This window comes from Sorex araneus, chromosome 1 (assembly GCF_027595985.1).
Source record: "Sorex araneus isolate mSorAra2 chromosome 1, mSorAra2.pri, whole genome shotgun sequence".
NCBI classification, from domain to species: domain Eukaryota; kingdom Metazoa; phylum Chordata; class Mammalia; order Eulipotyphla; family Soricidae; genus Sorex; species Sorex araneus.
The window spans coordinates 445,529,702-445,546,291 of record NC_073302.1 but is presented as its reverse complement, the minus strand read 5'-3'; the positions used below and the strand labels follow the sequence as shown (position 1 = coordinate 445,546,291).

At 54.1% G+C, this 16,590-nt stretch overlaps 1 protein-coding gene across 1 annotated transcript in view; it reads right to left on the bottom strand.

Annotated features, from left to right (window-relative positions):
* CNTNAP2 (contactin associated protein 2) overlaps nucleotides 1-16,590 on the bottom strand; it is a 1,529,860-nt gene that overhangs the window by 17,662 nt on the left and 1,495,608 nt on the right. Inside the window, exon 22 of the mRNA XM_055129775.1 lies at nucleotides 8,165-8,404. Coding sequence (XP_054985750.1) covers nucleotides 8,165-8,404 — 240 coding nt within the window. The remainder of the gene's footprint in view (nucleotides 1-8,164; nucleotides 8,405-16,590) is intronic.

Here is a 16,590-nt window from a genome sequence, read left to right as displayed (position 1 = left end):
GCGGGGGGAATCCCCATAATCACAAAAGAAGAATTCAGACAATGATACAGTCAAATGTGTCATAAAATAGGACTTCTCTTAACTGATGAAGAATTCTTATGCACAGCGAATGACCCGCAAACCACTAAGAATAAAAATGTATGAATGGTTATTTGGCATGAGAGTATGAACAGGCAGTTCCACAACTGCAAGCTTAAACAACATTTCATTTTTCAAATAAAATACTGCAACAACAGTTGAAAGAATATTAGGGTAAGGTAGGTGGGGTAAAAGGGGGTGGGGGAAAAAGACACTGGTTTGAAGGAACAGCTGTAAATCACTGTAATATTATCAGAATTCCAAACTGTCTCCTTGATGTGCATGTAATCTGGACAAAAAAATCACATGTGGCAGAACTTCCTCACCCTGAGCCATGCTGTCTTCACCGAGGCACCTCGGAGCAGGGAGGGTGAAGTTTTCCCTCCCCAGAGCCCCGGGCAGCCGAAAACCTCCAGAACCCAACTGCTGCCATGCTCAAGGCCACTCTCCACACGCTCAGACGAGCCTCACCCAAGTGGGAACTGGCAGAAAAACCCAGGTATGCAGGACCTGTGGCTGAGATCTCCAAGCCCACTCAGATCGGGACAGGGCCTCCTCCCCCCAGCTCCCCAGTCTTCCAGATACACACACAAACCCCTCCCGGCACCATGTAATCTCACCAACAACCAAGATCCAGAGACTATAAACGAAAGCTCCCTGAAGACAGTGATGCAGAATTTCCTGGAGTATGCGGCCGCATTTGCGGCTGCATGACCTCTTATACTCTAACCCATAAAGTATACTCTAACTTATACTTTAACTACCAAAAGTAGCACACTTCTGTCTGGTTTTAACATACCTGCTCGTATTCTCTCATATACGGGCTTAAGTGGCTCCAGAATTAAATACAACAACCTTCACACACTTCCCTCTTATGGTGGTGGGAAGGTGCTTGGTGGTGGGACTGGTGTTTGGATATTATCTGCAATGAACTACTGTGAATTACTTTATGAAAATAAAATATATAAAAAATCACATGCAAAATTATGGATATAAGTGACTGTTAAGATAAAAATCTGTAGCTTCAACATTATGTTTAACTTATGATGTGTACAGGAGCTGGGTGTTTTTGCAGAAAAGAGGCAGTTAGACTGTTTGCAGGAGGGGATATTTAGAAAATGGGGCTTGGGGGTGATAATTGTTTTTTGAACAGAATAAATATGTGTTGGCCACTGAAGAACATAAAAGATAATACGAAGATTAGGTGTCGGAGATGAGCGCCTTAATCACACGCTCTTAGCGGGAGAGCTAGAAGGGGATCTGCTCAGGAATAATTAAGATATAATTACAAGAGTGGAAAGATTATTTTAAGTGTTTGCAGGTGGTAAAGAATACCAACTACCAGCTTGTAATTAGGGAGGAAACCAAATAGAAATACGCGATTTCCAAATGTTCGTCCTATCCAAAACTCTTTTGCACATGAAGCTATAAAAATATTTTCTCTTCAGATGGCGGAAAGGAAATTTGGACTCTAGACAAGACATCAAGTCATTAAAAATCATGAAGATGGTGCGAGGGCGCCTTAGAAAAATCATGAAAATAGAGGGAAGGTGCCTTAGAAACCCGTTCCTGCTTCCAGCGGGACACGGGCCGATCAGAGAGACTCCCTTCTCCGTTCTCTGCACCTGGGCACATGGAATGTTCTGGAATCCAACTGAAGGTTGGTGTTGTTGCCTCTGAGGGATCTTGGCTGCCATCTTCATCTACTCCCGATTTATCTGGGAGGATGGGAGTTGACCCCGCACAGCAGGGGACAGTTTCCTGTTAATTGCCATGAGCTGGGTTTCCTGCTTCTGGATGGCCCATGTCCTGTCCATCTGCCTGTGAGGGCCTGAGCATTCCTGGTCAAGAGCCTCGAGGCATCAGCTGGAGGTTGGCCTCAGGCTGGGAGCCAGGTGGTTCCAGGTACAGTGGATACTAGGAGTCTATCACTGAGGGGTAGGGGTGCGTAGGGCTCACTCCTGGTGGTGCGTGGGGGACCACATGTGTGGTCAAGACTGAGTCTGGGTCAGGAGTGTGCAAGGCAAGTAAGTGCATTGACCCCGGTGCTCTTTCTAGCCCCGGGTGCTATGAATGGAACTGCACGTCTAGGAGGTAAACATCCCTGGGAGTGACATCCGCAATACACAGGTAAATGAACGGAGGCTTGTAACTCACCGTCGACCTGACAGCCCGGGCTGAGAATATGACCCGGATGCCCAGAGGCCCCCGTGTAACAGTAGCTCACCGGGAATTGTTATCGCCGGGAGAGTGCCCAGGAAATGAAACCTCACGTCTTCCAGGGCCGTGTCTATCTTCAAGACGTTATTAAAAAAGGATACTCGGGGCCGAATACAAATGTGACTAAGACACTCCGGCAGTCAGCACAAGCTTCGCAAAGGCACGCTGGGCGCAGCCCTGCTCCAGCCTCTGGGAACGGCTGGTTCTGCTGTTTGTTTTGCTTTTATTTTCCTCAGAAGGCGCACCGCCATCTGGAGCCCTCCTTCTGCGGCCAATCCTCGCCATGCCAACGAAAGAGGAAGCCTCAGTTTCTCCGCGCCAGCCGCGGCAAGCAGCTTCACTTTCACGGCCTCCATCGTACTTTTTAAACATTCCTGCAAACTCCTGGGTTCTTTCTGAGACTGGGAAAGTTTACAGTTCCCCAAGACCCTAGCTTTCACCCCAAACCTTGGGCTCACAGGAGACTAGGAGGTACGGGGGCAATAGCTGTGCATGGAGGGAAATACAGAACCTCAAAGGTTTTATTTTATTTTATTTTATTTATTTATATTTTTGCTTTTTGGGTCACACGCGGCAATGCACAGGGGTCACTCCTGGCTCTGCACTCAGGAATTACTCCTGGCAGTGCTCAGGGGACCCTATGGGATGTGGGGAATTGAACCCAGGTCGGCCGCATGCAAGGCAAACGCCCTACCTGCTGTGCTATCTATCACTCCAGCCCCAAAGGTTTTAAACAAACAGTCCCTACCAGTCAGAGGGGGAATGAATGATGTTCATCTTATCATCATAGAAACAAGCTCTAAATAAACAAGATATCTCTAGGAAACAAATGGGAATTCTCCAAAGCTCTGATGAGTAACACACACACACACACACACACACACACACACACACACACACACACACACACACACACACACACCACTTTTCCTATAAAAAAACCCCTTAGTCTTAGACTAAGTTTCTCCCTCCTGGGGAGTTTCTTTGTCTTCCAACAAACTTCTCTATTTTCTTTTTTGTGTTTGATTGTGTTTGGGGGCCACACCCAGCAGTGATCAGGGATCACTCCTGCTGGTCTTGGGGCCATATGGGGTGCCGGGAATCGAACCTGGGCTGGCTGCATGCGAGGCAGACACCCTACCTGCTCTACGAGCGCTCCGAGTTCTATTTCCTAACTCCGAGTCTGAGCAACGTTACCATTCAATATTTTGATCTTTGAAAACATTAAAGATTTTGGGAGTGGTGGATGAACCCAGAGACCCCTGTCGCCATCCCATGTCACCCAGGAAGGCTGAGTTCCCTGAATCTGACAGAGAGAACAGAGCCCCGAATTCTAAGAGGTGAGGCCCAGGGACCATCAGCCAAGCCATGGCCTCCAGAGGCCTGAGGCCCAGGAATGGGGCTGCTCTGTCTTATAATCACACTTCTCGAAACATTCACAAGAACGGGAACAATGTGCTTTAGCAACAAGGCCGCACATTTAGTCAAAGGTGGGGACCAGACAGAAAAAGATTCAAGCGACGTTTCTTTCTTTTTTTTTTTTTTTGCTTTTTGGGTCACACCCAGTGATGCTCAGGGGTTACTCCTGGCTCTGCACTCAGGAATTACTCCTGGCGGTGCTTGGGGGACCATATGGGATGCCGGGGATCGAACCCGGGTCGGCCGCGTGCAAGGCAAATGCCCTACCCGCTGTGCTATCGCTCCGGTCCCTCAAACGACGTTTCTAAGGGAGCCGCGTGGTTCAAACCAGATGGGCCTAAGTGTTTCTTGTTTCCCTATAAACCCCCTCCTGGGCCAGGGATGGCGCCACAGGCTGGGTACATGCTTTGTGTACAGGGGGCCTCCGGGTTTTAGTTCCTGTAAGCACTGCAGGAACAACCCCTGAGTCCTCAGGGAGGAGTAGTGCCTGCCTGAGCACCACTGCATGAGTCCAAGGCCAGGCGGAAGCCAGCCTGTCTTTCTGCCCAGGGCGTTTACAAGTCTGGTCACATGGGAACCACCTTTACATTTTTATCAGATGCATGTAAAACTGGATTCTGATTCACTTGTCTTCACTACATGGATCCAGTTTCTTCTCTCAACAAACGCATGAATCAACCGTCCTAAGATTGCTGCCCACCTCTGATGCCCAACCAGGCCCTCTCAGGAGCCGTGATGAAGACGGGGTGAGCTTTTGGGTGGGCTTCCCTTGGTCCCCAGGCCTGGCCCACAATCTGTCCTGTTCCCACCGTCGAAGGGGGAAAAGTCAAATGGTCTCACCCCCACGAGCCTTCCGGCCTCCCAGTCTCACAACGCTTTCTGCCCTAAAAGTCCCCGAGAGAGACAGCGGCTTCCTGCACCCCTGTGCAGAGTCACCAGCTGACCGAGGCGGACGCCTGGCAGGGGCACATGCTGGGTGACAATCAGTTATGGAAGTGGAGATGGAAGCACACAGCGAACATGCACTTCTGTGTTCACAATACCCAGAAACTGGAGAGAACCCGAGAGCCCGAGAACAGACGACTGGATAAAACTCCTGCACTCGTGGAATACTAAGCAGCCACCAGGAAAAATGGAGTCCTGAAATTTGCTTATAAATGGATGGATATGGAGAGTGTCGTGCTGAGAGAAATGAGTCAGGGGAGGGGCAGACAGAGAGTGATTGCACTCATTTGCAGGACATAAAAGCACAGAGCACGAGACTAATAACCAAGGGCAGCAGAAACAGGGGCCAAGGAGACTGATCTATGGTTGGAGGCTGGCACAAGCCTGGGGGTGGGGTGGGGGCAGTTATGACAGAGAAGGGGCCACTGTGACAGTGGTAGCTGGGAACGGTCACTCTGGACAAGAACAGAGTGCGGACAGGAGGGAAAGGGATGTACATGGTGACATGGTGACCGCTCAGTACCTGCACTGCAAATCAGAGTGCCCAGTGGGGGCGGGGGGGGAGAGAGAGAGAGAGAGAGAGAGAGAGAGAGAGAGAGAGAGAGAGAGAGAGAGAGAGAGAGAGAGAGAGAGAGAGAGAGAGAGAGAGAGAGGATAGAGGGAGGGGGAGAGAGAGAGAGGATAGAGGGAGGGGGAGAGAGGGAGACAGAGATGGGAGGGAGAGGGAGAGAGAAAGAGGGAGAGAGAGAGGGACAGGTGCCTGTCACAGAGGCAGGCTGGGGTGAGAGGGTGGTGAAAAGGAAATTCCCAACAGGCCACAGGGTGGCTGGGGGTGAGACAAAAGGAAGCTTCACACACACACAGTCACACACATACACACAGTCACATACACACTCACACACATATAGTCACACACACTCACACACATACACACAGTCACACACACTCACACATACACACAGCCACACACACAGTCACACACACATACACATACAGTCACACACATTCATATACATACACACAGTCACACACAGTCACACATACCCCCCCACACATACACATACAGCTACGCACACAGTCACACAGTCACACATACAGTCACACACAGTCACACTCACACAAACATACACATATAGTCACACACACTCACACACATACAGTCACACACATACACAGTCACACACAGTCACAACACACTCATATACATATACAGTTACACACAGTAACACACACCCTCACACACATACACAGTCACACATACAGTCACACACTGTCACACACAGTCACACACAGTCACATACACATACATACAGTCACACAGACATACACACAGTCACACACACATACACACAGTCACACACAGTCACACAGTCACATACTGTCACACACATACACACACACTCACACACACAGTCACACACTCACACACACAGCAGAATCCAGGCCAGGCTCAGACGCGGGGACAGTGACAAGGGAGTGAGCACAGGAGTCTCACCACGGGCACTTCGGGGCGCCCGGGGACAGTCCCAGAGAGGCCCAGCGACAAGCAGAGCGGGAAGCGTGCAGGTGACAGAGACAGTGAAGGGGCCAGGCCAGGCCACCGCACTCTGGAGGCAGCACCTGGGGAGGGGGGCCAGGAAGGCGTACACCAGGCGGGGCATCCTGACACACGCCAGTGACACCAGACGCAGGTCAGAGAAGAGGCCTGGACACTCGGGGGAGGGGCCGGACCCACTCGGACCCGCTCGGACCATAAACTCTAACCTACGCCCCGAGTCTCGGCTGCCAATCCTCCACGATTCTCAAGACCCCTCCAGCGCGGGACAGCTCACCTTGGCGCTGACCTGGGGCCGCCTCCCCGGGAGCTGAGGTTTAGGGCAGCTGCAGCCCGAGGCCCTGCCCAGTGCCTTCGGGCAAAGGTCTGACCGCCTGAGTGCGGGAGAAGGGGTAACTGAGGCACGGGCTGTGAGACCCGCAGGGTCCCCCCGGGGGAACCCCAACCTCATCCTCTTCGGTCTTTGGCATCAGGAGCCTCAGATGCTGCTGTGGGTTATGTTGCCCTGAGGTCATGCCCCAGGGTGGGGTGAGAAGCAGCGGCTGTGAGAGGTGCCCGCCTGGCCCAGGTCACCTGGGCCCCGAAGGAACACGGACGCTCACCCCTCAGGGGTCTGGGGACTCCTTATTATTATTATTATTATTAATCATTATCATCATCATCATCGTCATCACTATTATTATTATTTTTGGCCTTTCATCATCATCATCATCATCATCATCATCATCATCACCACCACCATTATTATTATTTTTGGCCTTTGGGGCCACTCCTGGCAGTGCTCTGGGCTTCCTCCTGGCTCTGCTCTTGGGGACCACTCCTGGTGGGCTGCGGGCCGGGGTGGACCATATGGAGTGCAGCGGATCGAACCCGGGCTGGCCATGTGCAAGGCAAGCAACCTACCATCACTCAGGCCCTACACCGTGACTATGATTATTTTTGGCCTGGGTACCACACCCGGCGATGCTCAGGGCTTCCTTCTGACCCTGTGCTCAGGGCTCACTCCTGGTGGGACTCAAGGGGCCATGTGGCGTGTCAGGGAGAGAACCCGGGCCAGCCGTGTGCGAGGCAAGCGCCCTCCACGTCGTGTGATCGCAAAGCCCCGGTGAGCCACTTAATTCTGCAGCCAACAACCCGCTCTTCTCTTCGTGCTTGGCCTGTTTGCAAATTTCAGAGCTTGGAGGGGTCTGGGGGACTAGCCCAAGCTCTGGGGTCTCCCCCAAGGGTTGCTCGGCAGACGAAGGGGTGCGGGGGATGGAACTCGGGGTCTCCCACCCGCAAAGCCAGGGCTCAGGCCATAGCGCTGTCTCTTTGGCTGACCGCCTGCATAAGGGGGACTCCGCCCTCCGAGCCAGGTGGACGAGACAGGACTGTTCGTGCCCACAGGCCAGGGGAGGCGGAGCTCGCTGAAGCTAAGTCCTCTCCTCGGGAACTGCAGGAACCTGGACTCTGGTGCTGCAAGCGGGCAGATGTGGTCTCTGACCCAGCTGTCCGGCTGCCACGCCAGAGACCAGCTGGGCAGCTCGGGGTGTGTCCCTTAGAAGCAGAGGAGTTAGGGGCTGGAGAGATAGCACAGCGGGTAGGGCGTTTGCCTTGCACGCGGCCGACCCGGGTTCAAATCCCAGCATCCCATATGGTCCCCTGAGCACGGCCAGGGGTAATTCCTGAGTGCAGAGCCAGGAGTAACCCCTGTGCATCGCCAGGTGTGACCCAAAAAGCAAAAAAAAAAAAAAAAAAGAAGCAGAGGAGTTGACCACTCCCGTATCCCCAGCCTTGCTCGGCCCCTGGCACTGAGCCCTTGTTATCGGTCTGGACTGGGCTCGCTTGCGACTTTGCTCTCTTAACCACCCAACCCCCCACCCCGTTCCCTGTGACGTCAACCCCATTTACAGATGGGCAAAGCAAGGCTTCTGGAGAGAAAACCCCGAGAACGCTTTTCCACGCTACCTGAGTCCAGGTGATCTAAGTGCCAGGGGTCGGTGGCGGACGACATCGGGGAGAGGGTGAGCGGGGACGCCCCGCAGTTGGACTCCACCAGCTCGCCCTGGACGTGCACCAGAGCCGAGGCGTTGGTTGGCCGCAGGGCCGCCTTGAGGGGCGCGAGGTGGTTGAACTGGACCCTGGACAGGCACCCGGTGAATCCTGGCGTGTTGTACTTGTGGATCTCCTGGTCAATCTTGCCCGTTTCTGCAGAGAGAAGAGAGCGGAAGTAACGGTCTCATGCCACATGGTCGGTTCCAGCCGCCCCCCATCCCGCGCCCGGACGCAGTTCCCTGGGAGGGGTGCAGTGGCTGGAAAGCCCGAGTGTCCACGCACAGGGGACGACCCACGTACAGCGCGTGTCAGTCTCAGCTCCGGGAGAAGACGCGGCTGCCCCTCCCGAGGCTGCCCCTCGCATGGGACTCGAGGGCGTGACCCGAGGGGAAGGACAGACGCTGGCTGACCACGCTCGGACGTGGCTCGGGACAAAACAAAGCCGGACCATGGCCAGCGGCCAACGGAAACAAACCCTTGGACTCTGACGACAGGCCTGAGGTCACCTCGCTGGGGCAGGCAGGGGACTGGGGCAGCAGGGACGGAGCAGATGGACGGTGGTGGACGGTTTGGGGCACGCTGGCGGCAGCCGTGCATGACCTTGTGGAGGCAGAGTCCATTAGTTTAGATGATGTGAGGCCAGTGTTCTTTTTGCCTTTACTTGCTTTTTGGGTCACACCCAGCGATGCTCAGGAATTACTCCTGGCAGTGCTCTAGGATGCCGGGGATTGAACTTGGGTCAGCCGCGTGCAAGGCAAGTGCCCTACCCGCTGTGCTATTGTTCCGGCCCCACCGATGTTCCTTTGATACCTGCACACCAGCCCCTGGCCACCAGCCCTGGGCCCAGCAGTGATGACCAAGGCGGGTGAACACTGGTCTTCACCCTTCCTATGCCTGTAGACCAGTGGAAGACCACTCCTTTCGGAGCGTTAGGGATAATTTTTTTTTTAACTTTTTAGTGTTTGTTTGTTTTAGGTCACACCAGAGGGTGCTCAGGGCTGGCAGCCGTGGAGATCCTACGCAATGCCAGGGATCAAGCTCGGGTGGGGTGCATGCAAGGCAAAGGATCTCTTCCAGTCTCAGGGAAAACTTCTGTCAGAGAGCGTGGGATGGAGAGACCTCGTTAGCTAGAATGATGCCGTTCATTCACAAAATTACCTTCCGGATACCTGAGACGCTACTCGACGGACAAGGCTCACTTGCTTAGGATGGATTTCCCTGAGTCCCCGAGCCCCAGACATTCCGGTAAGTTAAATCACGTCCTTGCTTGTAGGATGACATTACTTTGTCCTCTCCCCCCTTGCCACAAGGAGCTTGTCCCGGTTTTTCCCAGAGCTTAGGCTTACCCCAGTCTCACCCATCAAGGTGTTCCGGAATCTCTGCCATCCCTTTGTTTAGCTATAATCACTTCTCCATGCTCTCTTCCCCAAAAGAGTTAATCCGCGGCTTTCCCTTAATCTGACTCTGCTGATTTGTAAGGTCAGACCTTCCTAGGATACTGAATATTATAACATTGCCTTTCTCCCCTCTTTGTGCCTTTTGAATAATTTACTTTAAAGCTATGTCTTTTTTGTATAGACACAAGAAGACAATATTATGTTTTTGTAACTTGGGAATTAATTGGCTTCGAATATTATTCCCTCCCATGCATCTGCTTTCTCCACTTAAGCCTCAGTTGCCCTCAGTTCCTAGCACCCTAAAAGCAGGGTCCCGACGAAGGATGGGACGGATCCAGGGCAAGCGGTGAGTTGTGTGCTACCCTGGCATCGAGATGGGCCTGGCCAAAGTGCCTAATTCTTAACTATAAGTTAAGAGCTTGATCATAGACAAATGCTGTCATGATCCAAAAGTAATGATGAGACTAGGACCCTGCTAGGGATAGGAAAGACTGATCTGGCCTGAGCACTGTAGTCTGAGATTGAGATGGCCCCAGGAGAGCAATTCCATAAGCTTTAATGCATCTCTTATTGTGTCCATACAAAATGATTAATATTATGAATTCTTATATGTTTGCTGGCTGAGGAGAAGAGAAACACACTCATGGGACTCCACCCTTGGGTGGATCCTCCTGCTGAAAGAGAATTAAGTCCTAGGAGAAGCATCCCCTGAGGAAAGGAACCTTACCCTATTGATGGTGACCACACCTATGTGTACACCCCAACCCCCTCATGCTGGGGAGATTTAACTAGGCTGTAAGAGTGGGTTGGGGGGCCAGATCCAGAGATCCAGAGAGAGATCCAGAGCTGGGCGAGAAGCAGAGAGAGAGAATGAAATAAACTGATCGAGCAACCAGTTTGGCCTTCTTCCTTCCGTAACCTGCCCTTGACCGACAGCACACAGTGGTTCCAGAGCACCAAACGCAGGCGGTGAGACAGAGCCTCCCAGAGAGCCCGAGAGTGCGCGTGCCCCTGGGTGAGCCTTAGTTTTTTACACTTGTTGTGTACCTCCTTTTAACTCCTTCCTCAGAATCCTTTGAAAAAGACACGGACTTCCCACAGGGCATTGCCTTCCCATCTCACCATCTCCCGGGGGCACCCAGAGGGGCGCAGACTTCCGGCAGCGTGTGAGGGAGGGGAGGGATGGGTCCATCACTCGGCCGCGCCCAGGAGGGCAGGGCTCTCTCCCCAAACTTGCCCCTTAGGGCCTGGCGCCCGAATCGGGGTTCTGGGTCACCGGGGGCTCTATTCTGGGCGCCTGCCTCCTGCCCCGCGGCTCTGCCAGGCCACCTGCCGCCCATTTCTCCACGTCCCTGTCTCGGCCTCCTGTGTCTGGCCCAGCTGGGTTTGGAGGGTGAAAGGGAAGAACTCTAGGGTGAGTGTCTTTATGTTCTGGGACCTCGGGGGAGTCCTGGGGACCACCCGCACCGCCGATGAAAGAGCAAATACCCAAGGCTTAGTATAAAGTGCTCACAGAAATCCGCAGCGGGGCCCTGGGATGGCTCCGTGGTGCAGCACCCACCTTGCAGGAAGGCGCGAGGCTTCCAGTTTGCTGCCCGGCCTCCCCTCCCCTTCCCCCTCCCCCGCCCCATCACTGAAAGGGTGTGAGGCCTGGTGGGCCGTGCAAAGGCGTGTGTGAGCCCTGATCAGTTGAAATACAACAAAGGGAAGGCCTGGGAGGAGGCGAGGGGGAAAAATCCAAAATCATAAGCAGTGCCATTCAAAAATGGGCAGCGTGAGCTAAGGGAGGCAGGCAGAGGGCCGAGAGGCACACGGCAAAGTGCTCGTCTTCACCAGGTATCAGGGAACCGTGAGCCAAACGTCAGTAGGGGGTTGCCCTGACACTGCAGGCCACAGGGGTTCGGGGTCTGATGGGAGACCCAGGAATCGGGTCTGAAGTTGCAGTTCCCGGAAGTCTTGAGTCATTTGTGGACCATCAGACTGAAGTGGGCCAGGTGAGTGGTCACTCGGCGTCCAGGTGTCCAGCCCCACCCCCTGTGAAGTGTGGCTCTCGCGACCGGGGCTCAGGGGTGAGAGCTGGACGTGGGGGGGGGGGTTGCTTAGGGTGGACACCTTGTGCCTATTCTGCTCCCAACTGGCCCTGGGGCTCCTGAGGGAACTTGGGTGGGTCAGTGGGATGGAAAAATAGTGGGGGATAACCCACGAGTCCCAAGCCAGCAGGAGCCGGAGAGACAGTGCAGCGGGTAGGGCATTCGCTTCGCACACAGCAGGCCAAGCGTTGATCCCTGGCACTCAGTGTGGTGTCCTGAGCCCGGCCGGGAGTGATCCCTGAGCACAGAGCCACCAGGAATAAGGCCTGGACACCGCTGGTATGCCCCCAAAATGTCTTTTTAAAAAAAACAAAATGAAGAAAAAAAAACCCACATAAAGTCGGTCACATTCATCTAAGGAAACCAACCAACTAACCGAGCCCCCTCCCTGCCCCCCAATGAACCTCCTTCTTAAATTCTAACATGAGGTCGTGCAGGGCAGGCAGGGCCCACGGTGACAACTCTCCCAGGCTCTGTGTTGGGGTCAGCGCCGGCCGGCTGACCAGCCGCCTTCCCCAAAGACGCCCCGTGGGAATTAGATTCATAAATGTAATGGATGGGGATAATTATGGACAGCGACGTTGAATTAATCCCCGAAAGAAAGATGCTAATGGAATTGCCTTCTATTTATTACGGGCCTCTCTGATGGAGGAAGGCGGGAGGGGCCTGCACGGGGTAACTGAAACAGCACCGGGTTCGGAGCAAGCAGCGAGCACCAGAACCAGAACCTTTCCGCTCTACACAGCCTCGGCGTGTCTGACCCCGTAGGTCATTCTCTAAAGATCACCCCGACGATACTGGAGTTTGACAAGCAACAGCAATGAGAAGAAAGCTGGGCACGCTAGCCTCCAACTCTCTTTTGCAAAAGGGCAAATTGGAGCAACCATACAGCCCCTGAGCTTTGGAATCTGGGTGGGCTCACGCTGTCACTGTCTTTTCTGAGATGGGGCCTGGGAGTTGAGCACCATGAGTGTTGGTGAGGAGGAGAGTTAGGATTGTGTTATAAAGGGAAGAACGGGGTTTCGCTGGCTGCCAGTGTCCTGCAAGCATGGGCCTCTGAAATCCGGATTCCCCACCTTTTTTACAAATGTTTTAAGCTTTCTCACAGGGCCCAGAGAGCCTGGAGCCCCTTCCCAACAGCCTCAGGTCTGCCTTGATTCAGGAGTAAGAACTCGAGGTCCGACACAGAAGGACTGCACTCATTTGTGGAATAAAAATAACATCATATGAGACTGACACCCAAGGACAGTGGACACAGGGCCAGGAAGATTGCCCCATAGTTGGAAGCCTGCCTCATGATCTGGGGGAGAAGGCAGCTGGGAGGGAGAAGGGATCACTAAGTCAGTGATGGGTGGAGGGATGGTCGGGATGGGAGATGTGTGCTGAAAGCAGATAAAGGACCAAATGTGACATCCTCTCAGTATCTGTATTGCAAACATAATGCCCCAAAGTAGAGAGAGAGTATGGGGGAAATTGTCTGCCATGGAGGCAGGGGGAGGGCTGGAAAGGGGGGTAAACTGCAGGGCATTTGCCTTGCACGCTGCCGACCCAGGTTCGATCCCCAGTGTCCCATATGGTTCCCCAAGCACCGCCTGGAATCATCCTTGAGTGCAGAGCCAGGAGTAACCCCTGAGCATCACTGACGGTAGCCCCCAAAACAACAAGGAACACGTTCAAAGGAACACGACTGCATTTTCTAGGTTCAGCTCATTGAGTTGGGTTTGAGCGTGGCGCACCCCTGGCCTGATGTTGGCCCGAGTCCCCCCGGCCGGAAGTGAGCACATGCGCTTCTCCTCGCTGCAGCTTTACCTCGTGTTTGCTTTCAAGCTCACCAGCCGCTAAAACAGAATCCGGCGCACACAAGTCACCAAACTGTAACGAGTGCTGAAAAACATCATTTTCTGCACCTCCTGCTTCTCTGGAAGCTTACTTTTATTTTTATTATTTTTTTAAAAAACCATTCTAGTGTTAAATGATTAGCTCCACCCCATAAAAAGAATGATTTAGCTTTTTTATCCTTAATCCTTTTCCAAGCCGTGGAAGAAGGAAGGGTATTCTAGCCAGGTCTAGTCTGGGAGCCCCAGAGAGATAGCGCAGTGGATAGGGCACTTGCCTTGTTGTTAGCAGACCTGGGTTTGATCCCCGATATCTCCTATTGTCCCCAAGCAATGCCAGGAGTAATTTCTGAGTGAAGAACCAGGAGTAATGCCTGAGCATCATCAGCTGTGGCCCCCAAATCACCTCCCCTCCAAAAAAAAAAAAAAAAAGAGACAAATGCATCTCAGATGGTCCTTTTTGTTTTGTTTTGCTTTGTTTGGGTCACACCCAGCAATGCTCAGGGGTTACTCCTGGCTCTGTACTCAGGAATTACTCCTGGCGGTGCTCAGGGGACCATATGGGATGCTGGGAATCGAACCTGGGTCGGCTGCGTGCAAGGCAAATGCCCTCCCCGCTGTGCTATCGCTCCGGCCCCTCAGATGGTCCTTTGAGCACCAAGAATGATTCCTAATTGCAAAGCCAGGAGTAACCCGTGAGCACTGCCCGATGTGGCCCCCCAACAAAACTAAACAAACAAAACATGATTCTGGACGGCTGGAGCGATGGCACAGCAGGTGGGAGAGCTCACCTCACACACAGCCAACTGGGGCTCAGGCCCCAACACCCCCTGTGGCCCCCCAGCACCTCCAGGGCAGAGCCAGGAGTAACCCCTAAGCGTCACTGGGCGTGGCCCCCAAACCAAACAAAATTAAATTAAACTTAAAAAAGGACGAGTGTGGGGTCCTTAAACTCTAGCTTTTGGGGTGCAGGAAATTGGAGGCAAGGGGACTAGACAATGTGTGTGTGGGGGGTGCGTCCTCAGACACGCTGTTGGTGAGGTGAGTGAGTGTTAAATCAACCCACTTTAGTGTTTTCAGGTTATGCCAGATGGACCGATTTGTGCAACAAAAAGCCCTTTCCTTTCTCTGCTCTCACTTGTCACCCCTGCCGGGGAGGGCGGGGAAAGGCCCCCATGGGGGGGCCTCGGAGACTGCCCCACCCCGTCAGGATACAGTACCCACAGAGCAGCCACCTCTGTGGATGCTTATTTTTATTGTTTAATTTATTTTTAATTGACTCCTGGTGAGCAACAGTTACAAAGCCGTTCTGATTGGGTTTCTGTCCTACCAGATTCCGACACCCAACCCTTCACCAGGGCGCATTTCCCGCCACCCAAGTCTCCAATTTCCCTCCCCCACCCCCCACCCCAACCTACCTCTATGGCAGACGCTTTTCCTCTTTTTAAGAAAATGTACTGACTAATTCCCCCCCCCCCCATTGTTCCCTTTTCCTTTCTATAGACACTGTGGCTTGCAAAGCTGTTCATGGGACGTGTTACAGCCGTTCCACGTTCTAACACCAATCCTACCACCATCACAGACACTTTTCTTCTTTCTCTTCCAATCTCTCTCTTTCTCTCCGTCTCTGTCTCTGTGTCCCTCCTCCCCTTTTCTGGACATTATGATTTGCAACACAGGCCTCATGGGGGCGATTCCTTGAGCCTCTCGTCTGTCTCTTGAACGGTCATCGTGGAACCCCTTTCCCTCCCTTCAGCACTCAGCTCTCGCCCAGAGTGACCATTTCCAACCCTGCTTCACTTGGGGCCGAGGGTCCCTGCCCTCCAGACAGGAAGTGCGCCCCCCCCCAGTCATCGGGAGGCTGAGACCTGTCCTGGGGCCACCGCCCTGAGGACGGGCACCCGGAGTGCGGGTCCAGGCAGCCAGCAGTCAAGCCCAGAAGGTTGGGGTTTCTCAGCAGCTCCGGCCTGTACCCCCCACCCAAGCCGGCTCCGAGACCCCTGACTCTGACTTCCGCTCAGCCTGCTCTCCCCCAGCAGACACGCCGATGGGGGTGACGGGGCCTTCCCGTGAGTCGTTCCGAGCAGATGCGTGAGCCTTCCCCAAGCGCCCCCACATGTACCAAGTAAGTAGCACACGGTACTTCCAGGCCTCCAGGGGGTAGCCCGCCAAATCCACTCTCAGTCTCTCGCATGGCGAATGGCACATCGGCCCTGCCGGCCTGGACCGGAGCGATTCCCAGTGAGAGAGACCAAGAGCCCAACGGGTGGGAGCAGGGGGCCGGCTCGAGCCCTCGGGGGGGGCAATCAGTGGCCTTGGGCTGCTCAGGCGAGGGGCGGGGGGGGGGGGGGAGGGGGGGGTTCTTGTTCGTTGAACAAAGGCCCAGGGACTCTTCGCACAGTGCAGCCCCCCAGCCCCCGCCGCACGCCTGTCTCCAGCTGAGCACCGTCTCGGCTGCTATTATTACCTCCACTCCCGGCTGCCCCGGCCGCCAGCTCCACGGAAGGTGCCAATTACGGGGGCTGGGAGAAAGCAGCCTTCACTCACTGTCGCTTTGTCTCAGACAGGCCGGGGCCGCAGTGCCTCTCGGGTGCCATTGCAGAGTCTCAAGCTGTGACGGCGGGTCCTGGGCGTGTGCGGGGAATCCATCTGCCTGGCGGAGACGGTTCCCTGGAGCACTGCGAGGTTCATTCTTCTGGCAAACACCTTTTTTTTTTTTTTTGCTTTTTTGGGGGTCACACCCGGCGATGCTCAGGGGTGACTCCTGGCTCTGCACTCAGGAATCACCCCTGGCCGTGCTCAGGGGACCCTACGGGATGCTCAGACTCGAACCCGGGTGGGCCACGTGCAAGGCAAACGCCCTCCCCGCTGCGCTATGGCTCCAGCCCCAGGTTCATTCCTTTGGCCCGAGCCCGTGTCAGTGTTTCTGGCAGAGTGTCTGCTTCGAATACCGTCTTCCGCACAGGAGCCCCCAGTGACGGCTCCGCGGGGCTCCTGGTGTCTTCACGGGCTCTTCC